This window comes from Pagrus pagrus (genome assembly GCF_965226575.1).
Source record: "Pagrus pagrus genome assembly, chromosome: 9".
Classification (NCBI taxonomy): Eukaryota; Metazoa; Chordata; class Actinopteri; order Spariformes; family Sparidae; genus Pagrus; species Pagrus pagrus.
The window spans coordinates 3,417,021-3,433,754 of NC_140193.1; the positions used below are offsets into that span (position 1 = coordinate 3,417,021).

At 38.7% G+C, this 16,734-nt stretch overlaps 1 protein-coding gene and 1 long non-coding RNA gene across 3 annotated transcripts in view; one reads left to right on the plus strand and one right to left on the minus strand.

Annotated features, from left to right (window-relative positions):
- Positions 1-16,734, plus strand: part of LOC311263130 — a 48,793-nt gene that overhangs the window by 12,583 nt on the left and 19,476 nt on the right. The window lies entirely within an intron of this gene.
- LOC311263127 (sterile alpha motif domain-containing protein 9-like) lies at positions 2,399-12,772 on the minus strand. 2 transcript variants are annotated; one of them, XM_084363026.1, is made up of 5 exons: positions 12,742-12,772; positions 10,249-10,297; positions 9,838-9,907; positions 7,469-7,531; positions 2,399-6,348 (listed from the first exon to the last, which is right to left on the minus strand). In XM_084363026.1, the coding sequence occupies exons 3-5, from the start codon at positions 9,862-9,864 to the stop codon at positions 2,899-2,901; spliced, it is 3,540 nt and encodes a 1,179-aa protein (XP_084219152.1). In that variant the 5' UTR covers positions 9,865-9,907; positions 10,249-10,297; positions 12,742-12,772; the 3' UTR covers positions 2,399-2,898. The 2 variants fall into 2 exon arrangements, with proteins under 2 accessions (XP_084219152.1, XP_084219153.1); XM_084363027.1 differs by lacking the exon at positions 7,469-7,531.

A 16,734-nucleotide genomic window follows, 5' to 3' on the forward strand; every position in this document is an offset into this window, starting at 1 on the left:
CTACTTGTTGGTGTAATCGATTCATTTTGGTTTGGGTTTCTCGAATAGCACCAACCTCATTCTTTAAAGCTGGTTTGGAGACTCATCTACTCACTAGTCTGTCTTTCAAGGCCGACTTTAGTTAAAAGCTATTGTAACTCTAACTCTACAACATGTACATTGATCAGTTTATAGAAAACGTGTATAGTAATTGTGTAGTAAGATGCTTAGTGGTGCCGATGTTTAAGTCATGCAACCATGATGTCGTCTGTTTGTAGCCTAACATTAGCTTTTTGCTGCCAGAAATTTAATTTACACTTTGAAAATCACAAAAGCTGTGTTAATCTTTGAAGATGATCTTGCTGAACAAAACTTGTAAGTATCATAAACGTGTTTGCAACAGGGCTTATTTTGGTGATTTTCCAAAATCCAATTCAAATATACAATAGAATATTGTATCTGTTGCTCCCGTAATAGACAGCTGGGCTATGCCATCAGGAAGTGTTGATAGAATCGCACATGCACAGAGTGGAGTTTTTTTTTTTTTTTTTTACCTTTTCCATCCCTTCAATTCATCCATCCTTTAGTGAAGGGACATGTATCCCCATTTTCTCCCAAAGCTACTTGGTTTCCACAGCCCCTTTCACTGCAGTATACTACAGGTGGGACACACTTGCCACCAGAATGACCTTTGACCCCCAAAAGATGACCCTGTGAAGATTGTTTTCAGTATACTTGTTTTTACATATACTCAGGGCTAACATCTGACTCAATCCATCTTGACTGACAAAAACAGAAACACTGAATACTAATGACCAAATTAGCTAGTCATTTGACATTTTGCTGCTGCCCTAAGTACATTCACTAAAGTACTGTACTTCAGAGGGACTTGAGCTTTACCTGAGTACCTCCATTTTATGTAACTTTATACTTTACAATTCATAAAGAAATATTACTCGACTAAATTTGATAACTTTAGTTATACAAAATGTAAATAACAAATAAATTATGATGTATTAGTATAGATGAAGATAAGACTTTATTGATTGATGAAATTCACAGCCTAATTTTCCTTTCTGTAATTTAAGTATATTTTCATGCTAATGTTTCTATATACTTCAACCAAAGTTAAATGTTGGACTTTTACTTGCAACACAATATTTCTACACTGTAGCGTTGCAACTTTCACTTAAGTAAAGAGTACTTCTCCCACAACTGCCATTTTGTAATCTTCCCAGATCAGGCTCACTAAGGCCTTCACTGGTGAAATAGCATGAATATACTTGAGCAACTTTGTGAAATCACAGACAATTCTATCTGCATTGCGTCAATATTGTGTCCTGTGCTGTAGATAATGGCCCTAAATGAGATCCTATTCCCCTTCAACACAAAGATATTAAATCTGAAAAGACATTTATGATTTTTTGGTATCTATGTAGCGTCTCTCCTCGAAGACAAACAATCTCCTATGGATGTTTGTCACTTGTTGGACCTTCTGTTTCTTCAGCATCAGTGTGGCACAGACTGTTGAGTACCTGCGCTCCGACAGGCCAGAAAGAAACATACATATTCAGTAACAGGATCCACACCTCCCTAATCATCGCTGTAACACAGCATCTCCAGAAGCTTTGCAGGATGGTGTGTGTGCAAGACCTGGAGGGAAGGAGAAAAGCATTGACCTGTTTAAAGTTCAAACCTCAGATGGCACCACGAGTCATCAGAGTGTCTGTCATCCAGGGAGGTGGAGTCCTTTTGTTTGGTGACCCTGTGGCTTTCTATCACCTGCCACTAGGTCGCACCAAAAATGTATTTTCACCCTCTGAACTGCTTTTAGCATTTCAGCCTTAGGCCTGAGAATACCTTTTGATCAGCAGGACATCAAATTGTAATACTCATATAATGGTCATGTGCCATATATTTATATATGTTGTGTTAAAACTTCTATTTTGTTCATTTTAATGCAGTGATTCAATTCATAGAATAAGTGTCCTGCGGCAGGAAATCTGAAGTGACCCTAGGTTTGCTGTAACAAGATTTTTCTAAAATGTAACCAGCTATTATCATCTTGTTTTTAGGACTTGGACACTGGAGCACAACTATAACTATGTATTGTGTCTCTTAAACTAATTATGGTTAAATCAGTACCATTACCATGGTTTTATCATTTCTGAGCCTGTGGCGCCCTCCAGTGTGTGATGAAAGTAAAAAAATCAAACAAATTTTATTTATTAAAGCCCAAATTCACAATAACATTGCTGCAGTGGGCTTTACAATCTGTACAGTGAACAACATCCTATGTCCTTAGACCCTCAACTCCAGTGAGGAAAACCTTCCCAGAAAAAAACATAAATAGATGTCGCTTGAACAGTACAGAACAGAACAACAATATCACAGTTGTATAAACATTTTATTTGCAGGTCTGACTTCAATATCAATATCAATAACAATATCAAAACAGAAGCTGATGGGCCGGCCAAAATGAACAAAAGCAGGGCAGCCACCCAGACCAGCCCACAGGGGGCCGTCGGACTGAGGGATAACCCTCTACCCTAATACAATATTAAGAAACTAAACCTAACAGAAACAAAGCCGCGAAAATAGGACTACCGAACCCATCAGATAATCCTAAAAGAAAACAAAAGAGAAATAATAGGTTACAAGATTAAAAGCAATATATTGCTATTGACTTAAGCTAATAGGCTTGTGTTATATATATTTTGTATTTTTGTTTTGTTTTTGTTCATATTATTATTATTATTATTACTATTATTATTATTATTGTTACTATTATTATTATTATTATTATTATTATTATTATTATTATTATTATTTCTGCATATTCTGAACTTTGAATGGGAGCAGCTGTAACACAAACAGTTGACCCCGGGGATAATAAAGTATTTCCGATTCTGATTCTGATTAACATTGTATAGCCAGAACTGTGTAGTAGTGTAAATTGTGAGGAGTGGACCTGTTTAATGGATTTAGTGGACAGTTCAGGAGGATTACTTGTGGCGACCTACCCTGAATGGCTTTTTTCGCACATTCTTTGTAAATGACCTGCTGCAAGTCAAAAACTTTATTCCTATCATCAAAGTCATCTATCATCAGTAAAACAGGGACCCGTGGTACTTGCTCCTCATGGCCAGACATTAAAAGTTTGACCACTTGCTCAGCTACTTCAGTGAAGTCAGCATTGCAGTCTCTGAGGACAGCACAACGGAATCGGTCCAGAAGAGACCATAAAGTATGCATGGCCAAAGTTGTCCCACCACATCCAGGTACAAACATGAGATTTATCTGGGAGCACAATTCTGCCATGACTGTGTTAAAGTCAAACTTGTCTTCTTGGTTCACGCAGAGGATCTCTAAGGTGTTCAGGCTTTGCTCCACTGACTCTGTAAGATGGACTTTGCTTCCTCCACCACAGGTTAGGAAATGCTTAGATAAACGATTTTCTGACAAAAGGCTAAGAATAGTGCCATTTACCTCTGCAAAACTGAGCTCATATATGCATCTAGAAGAAATGTCGATTCCACACCGAGCGTTGATTAGGTCTCTCCAGGAGATAAATGCATTTTCATTGTCACATATACAAAGAATTTGCTCTGTGCCTTTGAGCTCCTTAAAGAATGCACTGAATGTTTCAACAAGAGGGTCCATCTCGTCACTCACTGTTGATAAAAGTAAGAAGATGACAAGATATCTCTTGTTTGGAAGCACATCTTTCTGACACAAGATAGAAATCACATCTCGGATGGAGGCTCCCTTTTCTTTCAACCACTTGTCTGTGTCTGATGGTACCTCATCCTCAATACCTCCGTTGCAGAATACCCAGCTGGTATTTCGAGTTAATTCTAACTTGTTTGCAATGTCCTCAACTCCTTCGGTGATTTTATACTTTGCTGGTAAATGGACATTTACTGTACTCTGCTGTTCTAAGTGACACTGTAATCCATGTTTAGCTGATTCTGGATCAAAGTCTAAAACAGCTGTTGGGTTGAGTTCGGCAAGAAATCCCAGTGATTCAAACTGGACTGGGTGTGATTTGTTAGTTACTATCACATACCGCTCAAAGTGTGACTTATCTAAAGAGAGGGAACCACCAGTTATCATCTGACTTAATCTCGAGCCTTGAGTACTGCTTTTTTTCACATTGAGGTGCTTCTCTTCAGATTGTTTTCGAAGTTGGGTTAATTGTGCTATACGACCAACAAACTGGTTGTACTCCACCATAGGTTTAGCACATGTGGTTGGTGCGAGGAGATCCCTGCTGCTGCTTCCATCTCGGACTAAGAATTGTTTCTTTGGGTTTTTTGCGTCCATGTTGAAAGTGTGGTAGATGTTTTCTCCACAGATGGTTGAGTCAGGAACTATGTCCACTTCTATCACATATGTGTTAGATGTTGTATTATCCTTATTGAGAACACTAACAAATCGAGGAGGTTTGATGCAAATTTGAGCAGTCTGCTTGTGTTTATGCTCAAAATAACCATCAATGGCAGATTTTAGTTCATTAGCGTAAGCCTCTTTGTCCCCAACAACAACCCCCAACACTTGACCGTGGATGAATTTTGGCCTGTCCCCAATTCCAAAATGTATGGTGCCGTTGGTGCGGCTGTTCATGCAGGCAGCTGCAAAGCGAATTGTCTCAAGAATGAACTTGTGTAATTTTTGTGACACATCTGTTGTATTGATGAAAGCTTTGTACTCATGACAGGGTTCAATGAAGTCTAGGGCACCAGATTCTGTGATATAAAGAATGCTGCTCTCCATGTATCTATATGAATCACGGTACCTAAGAAATGGATATGGTTTACATAGTCTTCCAGGCTGACTTCTGGAACTTATTGGTTCCTCTTTCGTTGATTTCATTACCTCATCTCTGGCCTGAATGGTGAGTTTTGCTGGTCCAAAGGAAAGACTAAGCGTATTCTTGGCCACTTTAAACAGTCTTGCTAACTCGAGAGTAAATATTTCCTCTTCATGTTTCCGCCAATTCTTGCTGCCAGGTGACGGATCCTTATCAAAAGAGAAGGAACAATCAAATATCATATGACTTGATCTCAAGCCTTGAGTACTTCCTTTTATCCCATTAAGGCGCTTCTCTTCAGATTGTTTTTGAAGTTGGGTTAATTGTGCTATACCATCAACAAACTGGTTATTTCGAGTTAATTCTAACTTGTTTGCAATGTCCTCAACTCCTGTGATTTTATACTTTGCTGGTAAATGGACATTTACTGTACTCTGCTGTTCAAAGTGACACTGTAATACATGTTTAGCTGATTCTGGATCAAAGTCTAAAACAGGCGTTGGGTTGAGTTCGGCAAGAAATCCCAGTGATTCAAATTGGACTGGGTGTGATTTGTTAGTTACTATCACATACCGCTCAAAGTGTGACTTATCTAAAGAGAGGGAACCACCAGTTATCATCTGACTTAATCTCGAGCCCTGAGTACTGCTTTTTATCACATTGAGGCGCTTCTCTTCAGATTGTTTTCGAAGTTGGGTTAATTGTGCTATACCATCAACAAACTGGTTGTACTCCACCATAGGTTCGGCCCCTGGGGATGATGCAAGGAGATCCCTGCTGCTGCCTCCATCTCTGACAAAAAATTGTTTCTGTGGTTCTGTTATAGTTTTACCTTTTGCTTTTTTCGTGGCTTTTTTTGTGTCCTTGTTTAAAGTGTGGTAGATGTTTTCTCCACAGATTGTTGAATCAGGAACTATGTCCACCTCTATCACATATTTGTCAGATGATGTCATATTGAGAACACCAACAAATCGAGGAGGTTTGATGCAAAATTGAGCAGTCTGTTTGTGTTTATGCTCAAAACAAAGATCAATGGCAGATTTTAGTTCATTAGCATAAGCCTCTTTGTCCTTAACAACCACCCCCAACACCTGACCATGGATGAAGTCTGGCTTGTCCCCAATTCCAAAATGTATGGTGCCGTTGGTGCGGCTGTTCATGCAGGCAGCTGCAAAGCGAATAACCTCAGTAGTGACAGTGTTTATTTTTGTTTCATCCATTATATTGATGAAAGCTATGTATTGGTGGCAGGGTTCAGTGAAGTTTAGGGCACCAGATTTCCTGATATAAAGAATATCGTTCTCGATATATCTATTTGCATAATGATACCTCTCAAATGGATAAGGCTTGCATGGCCTTCCAGGCTGATTTCTGGAATTTACTGGCTCCTCTTTCGTTGATTTCACTACCTCATCTCTGAGGTTTGCTGATCCAAAGGAACAACTGAGCTTACTCTTGTCCACTTGTAGCAGTATTTCCACAAACTTGAGAGCATATCTTTTCCCTAGGTCTTTGCAGCGATCCTTGATGCCAGGTGATGGATTCTCCACCAGACTCTAAAAATAAAAGGAGTGCTTTTATTATTTCCTCATTTTTAACTCAAATTACTGCACAAATATTATATGTGGTAATGCACAACAACTTAAAAATGGTTTAAAACCAGCTGATTCTCACTCCCAACATGTCAAATACAGTAGCCTGGTCAGTGGCCATACAGACCTGCAGTGTGTCCCACAGGATTTCATGAGACTACGGTGGGGACATGCTCCCCCGAAAGAAAATTTTGCACATTCTAAAGTTAAATGCGTTAATCTGGTGCACTTTGAGAGACAAATTAAAGGATAAGTACCGTTTTTTACAACCTGGACCTTATTTCTGGCAAAAGATATGGTCATTTACTCACCCAGATAACTTTGGTGTCATTCGGCGTCGTTCGGACGAAATTAGATCCAGTGTAGCGGCGATATATCCATATAATGGGAGTAACGGGGCATCGACACACAGCCTCTATATAACACATTATCTGCCACGAAACTAGTTCATTTCATCAATATTTTGTTACGATATGCTAGCGCTATTAGCCTCTGAGTCCGGGCTCGTCTATTGTCAACATCCGGGGTCTGTAGGCTGATCTACTACCTCTGACCTGGAAGATGTCGTCTCTGAGCTGCGCGCGCACCCGCGACAGCGCGCCTTGTTTACCTGTAGCTGCTGCTGCTAGTTTGACCCCGGATGTTGATAACGGACGAGCCCGGACTCAGAGGCTAATAGCGCTAGCATATCGTAACAAAATATTGATGAAATTAACTAGTTTCGTGGCAGATAATGCGTTATATAGAGGCTGTGTGTCGCTGCCCCGTCTCTCCCATTATATGGATATATCGCCGCTACACTGGATCTAATTTCGTCCGAACGACGCCAAATGACACCAAAGTTATCTGGGTGAGTAAATGACCATATCTTTTGCCAGAAATAAGGTCCAGGTTGTAAAAAACGGTACTTATCCTTTAAGAGGCTATACCATAAATAACATGAACATAAGTAAGTAAGTAAGTAAATTTTATTTATACAGCACTTTTCATAGATAAAATCACAAAGTGCTTTACAAGAAAGATAAAATGCAATAGAATACAGAGATCACACACACAAAAAGTAATAACATAAAATAAAACGCACCACGGCACAAGTCCAGGTAGCTTCACAGAGGTCCCAGAACTTCACCATCAGTAAAAAGCCTGTCTGAAAAGATAGGTTTTAAGTTCTCTCTTAAAACCTTCAGTGGACTCTATGCTACGTAAGGTCAATGGTAGTGCATTCCAGAGGCGAGGGGCACTGGCCTGGAAGGAGCAATCACCTCGTGTTTTAAAATGAGTGCGGGGGACCATCAAGAGTTTCTGATCTGATGACCTTAGTGAGTGTGAGGGAGAGTAGGGTCTCAGTAGCTCCGTGATGTAGGAGGGAGCTTGATGATGGAGGGCTCGAAAAGTAAGTACTAAAATCTTAAAATGAATCCTAAAATGACTGAATAAATGAGATTGAAAATTTTAAAATTTTAAATGTAAAAAAGACTGGCTTTGGCTCTGCTGCCTGGTAATTAGATATTTATCACATTTCACTATACAATACAGCTTTGGCTATAAAATATAAACACAAGCCTATAAGCTATCGTCATTATCAATCCACTGTCACTAAACTTTGGTGTCACTAAACCTTGTTAGGCTACCGTCTCTGAGGGGTAAGCGGACCGTTTCAGGAAAAGAGCAAGCTGTAGCACAACTTTCATGTCCAAATGTTAGTATACTGTTGTCTAAGATGAAGTATTTGTAATACTGAATGAATGGCAACCAACATGTCATGCAAGCCAGCTATTTGAATTGTTATATGCTTCAAACAAAGGTGTAGCAATCACTAATTAAGCTTCGGTCATGCTATCACAAGCTTACTCACCCCCTGTGACTTCTGTGTTAAGCAGCTAACGAGCTAGCTGACTTTGTTGTTGTATGTGGTGGTATCTGGTTCAACTTTTAAAAGGGAATTAATTGGAATTACTCATACATTGACTCTTGAAACAAAAACCAACACGTTGACATGCGGTTGAACCTATGATTTTGCTGCACCAAAGCTAACGTTAGCTAGCTAGCTAGCTACCTAACCACTAAACCAGACCCCTGCGGCAAAGTAACATTATACTGAAATGAGCATGTAAATGTGTTTTATTTACAGATTTTCAGAATGTTTATAATGTGTGACCCATTTTATACTCAAAAACAGAGTGTCCTCTATTAAAAGGGGCAGGTGCCTCAACCCTTATTTGTTTGTCTTCCCAAACACCTCCAGATGGACTCCACACAGGCCAGTCAGCAGATACGGCTGACAGTACAGCTGATGGCGCTTGCTTTAGATTCAGGCCTGTGAGCTAGGTTCTGTTCATTTCTGTTGAAATTGTTTTATCACAGGCCAATTACTGAAATGGTCACTGTTTTGTTGTGGGCCAGCTATGTATTTCTTTGTTGATGTTGTTGTCTAATTGCACAATTAAAACCTTGTTTGGACCCCTCATTCCTCTTGGCTTTGCTAGCCCACAGTGTAACCACAACTAAAAGCATCTGTTGGATGTTGTGGTACCAGCATATTACAATGTTTAAGTGAAAGTAGACTTTGTCTATATTTGTCACACTTCACACCAGTTTTTCTAGGTGTTTTTAGGAAGATGTGTGACCTGACCATATTAAACAGTGCTTTCTTTAATTAGGTTCTCTTAAAATTAAAACATTGTCACATTTGTAGAGCACATTCAGTTTAGAGTTAAAATGTAGTGAACATCTTGGGTAACAATATATGTGAGAAGTAAAGCCAAGGATATTTGTTCATCTACCTCAAATTCACCTCTAAGGTGGGATTCAAATGATCCTGGACTTTGGCATCCAATTGATCTAGAGCCCTGCCTTAAAGTTTGAAATACCCAGAAGCAGGATTTCATGTGGATTAAAGGTAGGATTGGATTACCAAATCTAAATCTGAATCTTCAGGATCAGAAATCTTTGGACCTGCTGTGAAATACCCAGTTTTCGGAACAGCAAATTCAACAACTCTGTTTGACTGCATATGAAAAGATAAACTGATATTTAACTGAAGAGGAGGAGGAGCGCTGCTGCGTCCCTCTGTTTATGTGTGGATCTCAACGAACACCGATCTGGTGGAATTTAGGGGTCAGACGGGACGGTTCATAAAGTGTCGTCCTGATCAATAACGGTGAAATACGTTCTGAATGAGGAAAATATTAATGACATTACCTGCAGCGATCCTCTAGCAGCAGAAACAATATATGTATCTCTACATTAACTTGTGCATTTGCGCACAGGGAACAGCTGATAAACTTCATTCATTGATATGCTATATTTGATAAATTGGGAGTGAGAGTGTTTTGTTTATCTTTAAATATCTTTAAGTGCATTTTAATCTAATGTAAAATATTTTATTTTAGCTGGCAGTTTAATGGATTCTGGTCTTCCCATAAAATGCAGATTATTTCAACTGTTATTTACCTTTTCTGCTCTGCCATGATCTGCCATTACAGTGTTGGTTCCCTCTGGGCAAATGTAGAGATCACGAATGCTGCAAAAAAATGTATTTGAAAAAGCAATTAGTAATGGAGGACAAGATGCTGTACTGCTAGCGCATAAAACAAAATGTCATGTAATTCAGCTTTAACTTTTCTGATTATCCATGACATCACTTTTCACAGATCTTTGCCACTAATGCTGTGTTACGACCAGGGCCTAGGGGAAACCCTGGCGCAACATGAAAGTGAGACTCCCCTCTTCCCATCACCCAAGCACCACCAGCAGCAAAGCATTTTTAAAGGTTTTATTAACAAACATAGTTTGTCCACAATCAAACATGCTGGTAGTCTGGTTGAGAGAGGAGAGCCCACAGGAACTGGAGAGGAGCCGGACCTTAAACCCTTGGCTTCCAGGCAGGAACCAATCAGCTCACCTGGGCAACCTACAATCACACACACACACACACACACACACACACACACACACACACACACTCACTCAACAGGGTTATTTAGGCAGAGAGACAACATATATGACCTCTAGGGTCGTAACATGCTGCAATAGAAAGTATAAGCAAATGTCTGTACATTTAGGACAATGTTTTGAGCCTCAACTGACAAACCAAACCTTTGCTCTAAGCATAAAAAGTGTTCTATTAACCATTGACGTGGCAAAGATTTTGAAATGTCAGTCACAAATCTATTAAGATGAAAACAGTTAGTCTCCTAAGTGGCATGTACATGTCCTGAGGTTTGGACTCCCAAAGAGGCATCATTAATGTCTTAAGGCTTTTCGGGCCACATTTAAGTCTGATCTTGTGAACCTGCTGGGAGAAGTACATCAGAGTATAAAACATATAAATAAATGATGCCAGTAGGTGGCGCTGTGACTATAAATTAATATTGACATGAGACCCATATCAAAAGGAACCAGTCAGTGCTTGGAAATATGTAATTTCATATTTGAGGTCTTATTTTTTTCAGTTGCAGATTTTATGTTTTCAGATTCAGATCTACGTGTAAGTATCTTCAGGGATGTCTTTGGGGCAGATTTGACCATGTACACTGAAGTTCAGCAACTTCCCATTGGGGAAACATCAAAATGTGACGAAATGCAATAGGCACTTTGTAACATTGATGTCTTTGGATTGCACTGACCCAATTTAAAATCAGTCCAGTTGATTCTCTAGGAAGACTTTGCTAAAGTACCAGGCCTTAAATTGCAAAAACTGCTAATAAAATAGGTTATTAAAGTCTATAACCCCAAATAGATACAGTATTAAGCAATTACCAGTGGATGTGAAAGGACAGCTTTGGTCAAGTGTTTTTTTTCTCCTTGTGCTTCTCAATAACCTCAGTCGATCTGCACAATATATTCAAAGTATGAAAAAGACAAGGTAGTGCTGGACTGGGTGTAACTATTACAGTGACTTCATGGGTTGTTAGAACACCTCAACAGGTCATAGTGAAAATTAAACTTAACAAAATGTAATCAGCTTTTTAGACAATATTTTTCGCACTGCTCACGTAAAAGAAGAATATATATATTTTTCTTGTATATATATATGTATACAGTAGCCAATACACACTTAACAGTCTGGTGTCTTTTAATGCTTCGGTCTTCAAACAGGGTTGATGTGAGAAAGATCTTTTGAGAAAAGTAGAATGAGAGAGAAGCTGAGAGTAAAGATTTGATTTACTCTGCATTATTTCAACTGCTGTCTATAACCATCCTGTTCTTTATACCTGTATAAATATCTTTGAAGCGGACGGCAAACAGTTTTGCTGGATGATCACTTTATTTGTTCAAAGGCTGATCTCTGGAGGCACTCTAACAGCTGGATCTGTATCCTGCTTTGCCGTCTGGTTTTGTGTTTTGTGCGAGTTCAGTTACTGTTTCATTCTCTCAGTTTTCTCTCTCATTGGACATGTCGGGATGTGATGCTCCTGCTGATATCCTGAAGCTATTTTTAAGCTAAATGTTTCAGGGAAAACTGAAATGATGTAACATCTGAAACCCAACGATCAGGAATGGCAGGTAAAAGACTTCCGTGAAGGCAGCGCTCGTGTGTCCTCAGTCATGGCAAAAAGAATTGGGATGGCCTGTAAGACGGCGGACAGGAACGACATCCGGTTCATGCAAGGAGCGCGGAAACAACAAATAAGGGAAATGAAAAGTACCCTATGTGTGTGTGTGTTGGTTGGTTGGTTGGTTGGTTGGTTTGGCAGGTTAGCTTGCTTGACGCCGAGTGGCAGAATACCACAAATTCCAGTGTTGGGCTGCTCTTTATGTTTTTTCAACTTTTATTGAAGTTGTATTCAACACATTAAATTGTAAAGGAGTTAATTTTCTGCATTGTATCTTTTGATACTGTTTTGTCTTCATACAATATCGGGGCCTAATCCCCAATCCCTGAGGACCAAAATTTTAAGTCACTCTGGTTGATTCTCTAAAGGACTTTGCTCAAGTACAATACTAAAGTGGCAAACACTGCACAAAAAATGGCAGACGTCCTGTTGGGTTTAGGGAATGCATTCAAGAGGCTTTTTATAGGTCTGGACATTGTATATATGCCTACATCTAGGTGAGATGGACTGCGAGAGGTTCTTTGTTAAAACTTTTGTGAGGGGCACAGTGGTGCCATTTTGCCTCACCCAATCCTGACACCCATGTCAAAAGGTACCAATCAGTGCTTTGGCCCTAATAAAATAGGGGATGAAAGACTAACCCCAAACAGGTACAGTATTAAGTAATTACCAGTGGATATATTTTATTATATAATATGGATATGTATATATATATATATATATATGTATGTATGTGTATATATATATATATACATATATGTGTGTGTGTGTGTATATCTATATATATATACACACTTACCAGTTTGGTGTCCTGTAACGCTTCAGTCCTCAGAACAGGGTTGATGTGAAAGATTTTTGGGGAAAAGTCAAGAAGAGAGAGAATGAGAGAGAAGTTATGTGTCAATCAGCATAAGCCACGTCATTCCTTAATGGAGCGGTGATCTGTGTATGTGTGGGTGTTGGTTGGTTGGTAGCCTACCTGCTGTTGAGTGGCAGAATACTATGGAGTCAGATCAAGGCCAAAAGATTTGTTAATTTGAAAGAAAGAAATTCAAATCGAAAACATTTTCAAAATCCATAGAATACATAGTGAAGATGAAGCTTGAACAAATGTTACTAGTCTTTTCTTACTTTCAGTATTTCACATGAGCTTTTTCAGACATTATTTATTTTTTACTTTGCTCACATAAAAGAAAAAATATATATATACGTATATATATATACATACATATATATATATATATATATATATTTTTTTTTAAAAAAATTTTTTTTTTTTGTACAGACCCTTTCCAAAAAATTAGAATTCTAATTCTAATTTTTTGAATTCCTGTTTTCGTGGGTTTTATGAGCTGGAAGCCCAAATTATGTACAAATAAACAAATAAATACTTGAAATCGTTTAAATTGTGGGCCCTGAATCTATAATCTATGAAAGTTTAACTTTTTGAATGGAATTATGGAAATAAATAAACTTTTCCATGATATTCTAATTTTTTGGAAAGGGTCTGTATATATAGCCAATACACACTAACCAGTTTGGCGTTAGATGTGAGAGATCTTTCGTTAGATGTGAGAGATCTTTCGAGTTAAGTAAGGAAGAGAGAGAATGAGAGAGAAGTTATGTGCCATACAGCATAAGCCACATCAGTCCTTAAGTGGTGATTTTTGTGTGTGTGTGTGTGTGTGTGTGTAGGTGAACACCACTTTATGATTTTTGAATCATAAATGCAATTGCTGGAAGTAAAAAGATATACAACACATAGACATGTTTGAACGTCAGCACAGTAGTTTTTTCACACCGCTGCTGATGTTAATTAATTTCTATTTCTAAGATAAAAATTCTGGCCATCTCTTACAAATTGCCCCTTTTATTACTGTATTTTATGTCATAGAACAAATTGTGACACTCTTATGCTTATGTTAACCACTGACTTTACATCAGGGATCGGACCAAAAAACCTGTTGACTTCGAAACAGGGCAACAGGAAATGCAAAAATGCTATCATATTTCCGTGTTTTCGCAGTCTTTCCTGTGCCTCTCTATAGAGGAAGTGTTGGAGGAGTTTGCATGTGGCTGCAAATAAAAGTCTTTCTGTGGCGACCATGATGGATAATAATAATTATCCTCATCTCTGAACCATTCTGGTTTACTTTATGTTTGTGTCTATGTGTTAATCAAATGACCTGGAACCTTTCATGGCTGTTGGCACAATAAAATAATCAGGTTAGATGGGACTGAGCTGCTCCACCCATGCAGTTGACCGTGCGTCATGGTAGAAAAGGAGTGGAGCTCACCTGGATTTCACGTAGGAACTCGAGACTCAGACATGTGATGGCCTGATCACATGATCATGTGAAATGTGAAAGGACCCATATGACCTCAAAAAACAATTGCACCATGACAACTGTTAAATAATAAAGCTATAACTTGTTTTATACTCGAGCCTTGATGGCGCCTTAAATTCTGTGGTAGGTCTCTGCTTGGCTTGTTATCACAAATCATATATCAGCCAAGAGAGACGCCTATTGTCTCACAGTATAAAGAACTGATATACAGTATTACCCAACTGTAACTGGCACTGGAATATCAAATTACATAAAACAGATAAAAAACAATCCTAAACAGGTATGGAACAGTAATGTAATAGATGTGGAGAAACCATATGGTCTCGTGTTTTTGTCTTTCTCTTTTTCTTGTAGTGTCTCTGATCCATCAGGCTGAATTTATTACATTTAAGTGTGAATGAATGCAGTAGTTGGACTACAGTTATACAGTTTCACAACACTCAGCCCCACACTGTAATTAAATTCCCCATTTAATCTGTTTTCTCTGTAATATCTATTTTTTACAGTGAACTGAACTCGAGGAAATCACCAGTGTGGTTCCTGAATGTGGTTATAATAAAACCAGGAAGAAGCTGTCATATCAAAACTGTTTGCTCAATACACAATTCCATCATATTTAAGCAAACAGAACAATCAGAATGCAACTTTATATTTGATTAAGAGCTGTTTTAATTGCTATGGATGTGATAAGAATCAATGTAATGTTAGAGTGGAAACAAAAAGTTTTCTCTCACACAAACCTAAAACCCTAAAGTCAGGTGCAAGACAATAACCAAGCTGAACGATATAAATGAAGGATAAAGTGTTTTTCATTTAAAGTAACTTAGATTATTCCTTTTGTAAGTCCATTTTTCATCAACCAGTGCTCATTAATGCTCATATTAAAGAAAAACTATAAGCTAGATAATACACACTTACCCCGCCTGGATAATGTCACTGAGACTCAGTGCTGTCTGCTGTCCTCGCTGTTTAACACTTAGGTCTTCAAGCAGGGTTGATGTGACAGTACTTTCCAGAAGAAATCTTTATGAGCTTGTTTGCAGAGTGGAGAGAGAAATCTGTTCTGTGCCGGTGCTATGCGGAAGACAGTCACTCCTCCAGTGGGCTGGCTGTTCAGAGGAAACGAAACCTAAACAATGCTTTGTGTGTGTGTGTGTGTGTGTGTGTGTGTGTGTGTGTGTGTGTGTTTTGGTTACTTTGTTTAAAGAAATGATCCCAGAGACCTGTGACTTGCAGCTGAAGTCAGTGGGTGTGGCAGGGCACGATGATGACTAATATTCCAGGTGCTTCAATCACATCCCTCCAAGCTGCTGGGAAGAAATCTTCTTTACTAAATTAGTGTTAATTGGCCTTTAATGCACTGAATGAGTAACATTCACTGAACACTTTATGCTTCTTCCTTGCTTCTGCCAACCATCCCGATATTACATTCCTGAGGAGGCAGTTTTGGGACAGCAGTTTTTTTGGGATTTGACCCAAGGCAGAAATGTACTGTACTTTGCCAACATTTATTCTGGCGACTGGGTTGGATAAATAAGGAACTTATTGACAATATAGAACAAAATGTGTGTAAAATAAGAATAGAATGAAATTAAAAACTGTACAAGAGCAAACAGGCAGATAAAGAGCTAGAATGGCACTCAAACCTAATCCAATATCAGACTCGATAGCTCCGTATCACTCTACTTAAACCACCAACCGCTTAGCCATAATTTAAGCTCACCAGATCTAGGATCCACACCAAATTGTACTTGCTCATAGATACCAGCCACTTAAATACACATGATTTTTTTATCTTTAAGATTCCCTGAGAATATCAGGAAAATGTCAAAACACCCGATCTCGCAATATTACAGAATGTGACAAAAAATTCCTGGATCTTTCCCTTTATCCGGATCTTTTTCGTTCTGTCAGCATCTAATTAAGCAATACTAATTAACATTCAGAAAATAGTTTTTTGACAACATTTGTGAACAGATTCTGAATCGTGGGAGATAAAAATCACGATTCTTATGTGAATCGATTTTTTACCCACCCCTAGGACGGAGAGGGAGCTTATGCAGACTTAGGGAGGGCCCATTTAATGGAGCTTTTCAGGGGCCCAGCTATTTCTGTGAGAGTGCTTGAGTGCAAAACTTTATCAGTGGCTTGAGGGAAGGGACAAATTAGATTCATAGCAGACCACACCTCTAGCTTTTGCTCTCTGAACCTTGAATTTATGAGATACTGAGGTGGAGTGTCTGAGATGAACAGAACAACAGACTGCTTGATGTTTACAGCTGTTACACAAACTGTTGATTAGGCCATATTTCTTTTATCGTCACTGTTACAACAGACATTTTTTTATATGTTGTACCTGAATACAAAAGGAAACAGTGCAAAATACTTTATTTTGAGCAAAATACAATCATCCTACAGCCACAGCAGTCAAAACAATCTTCCAA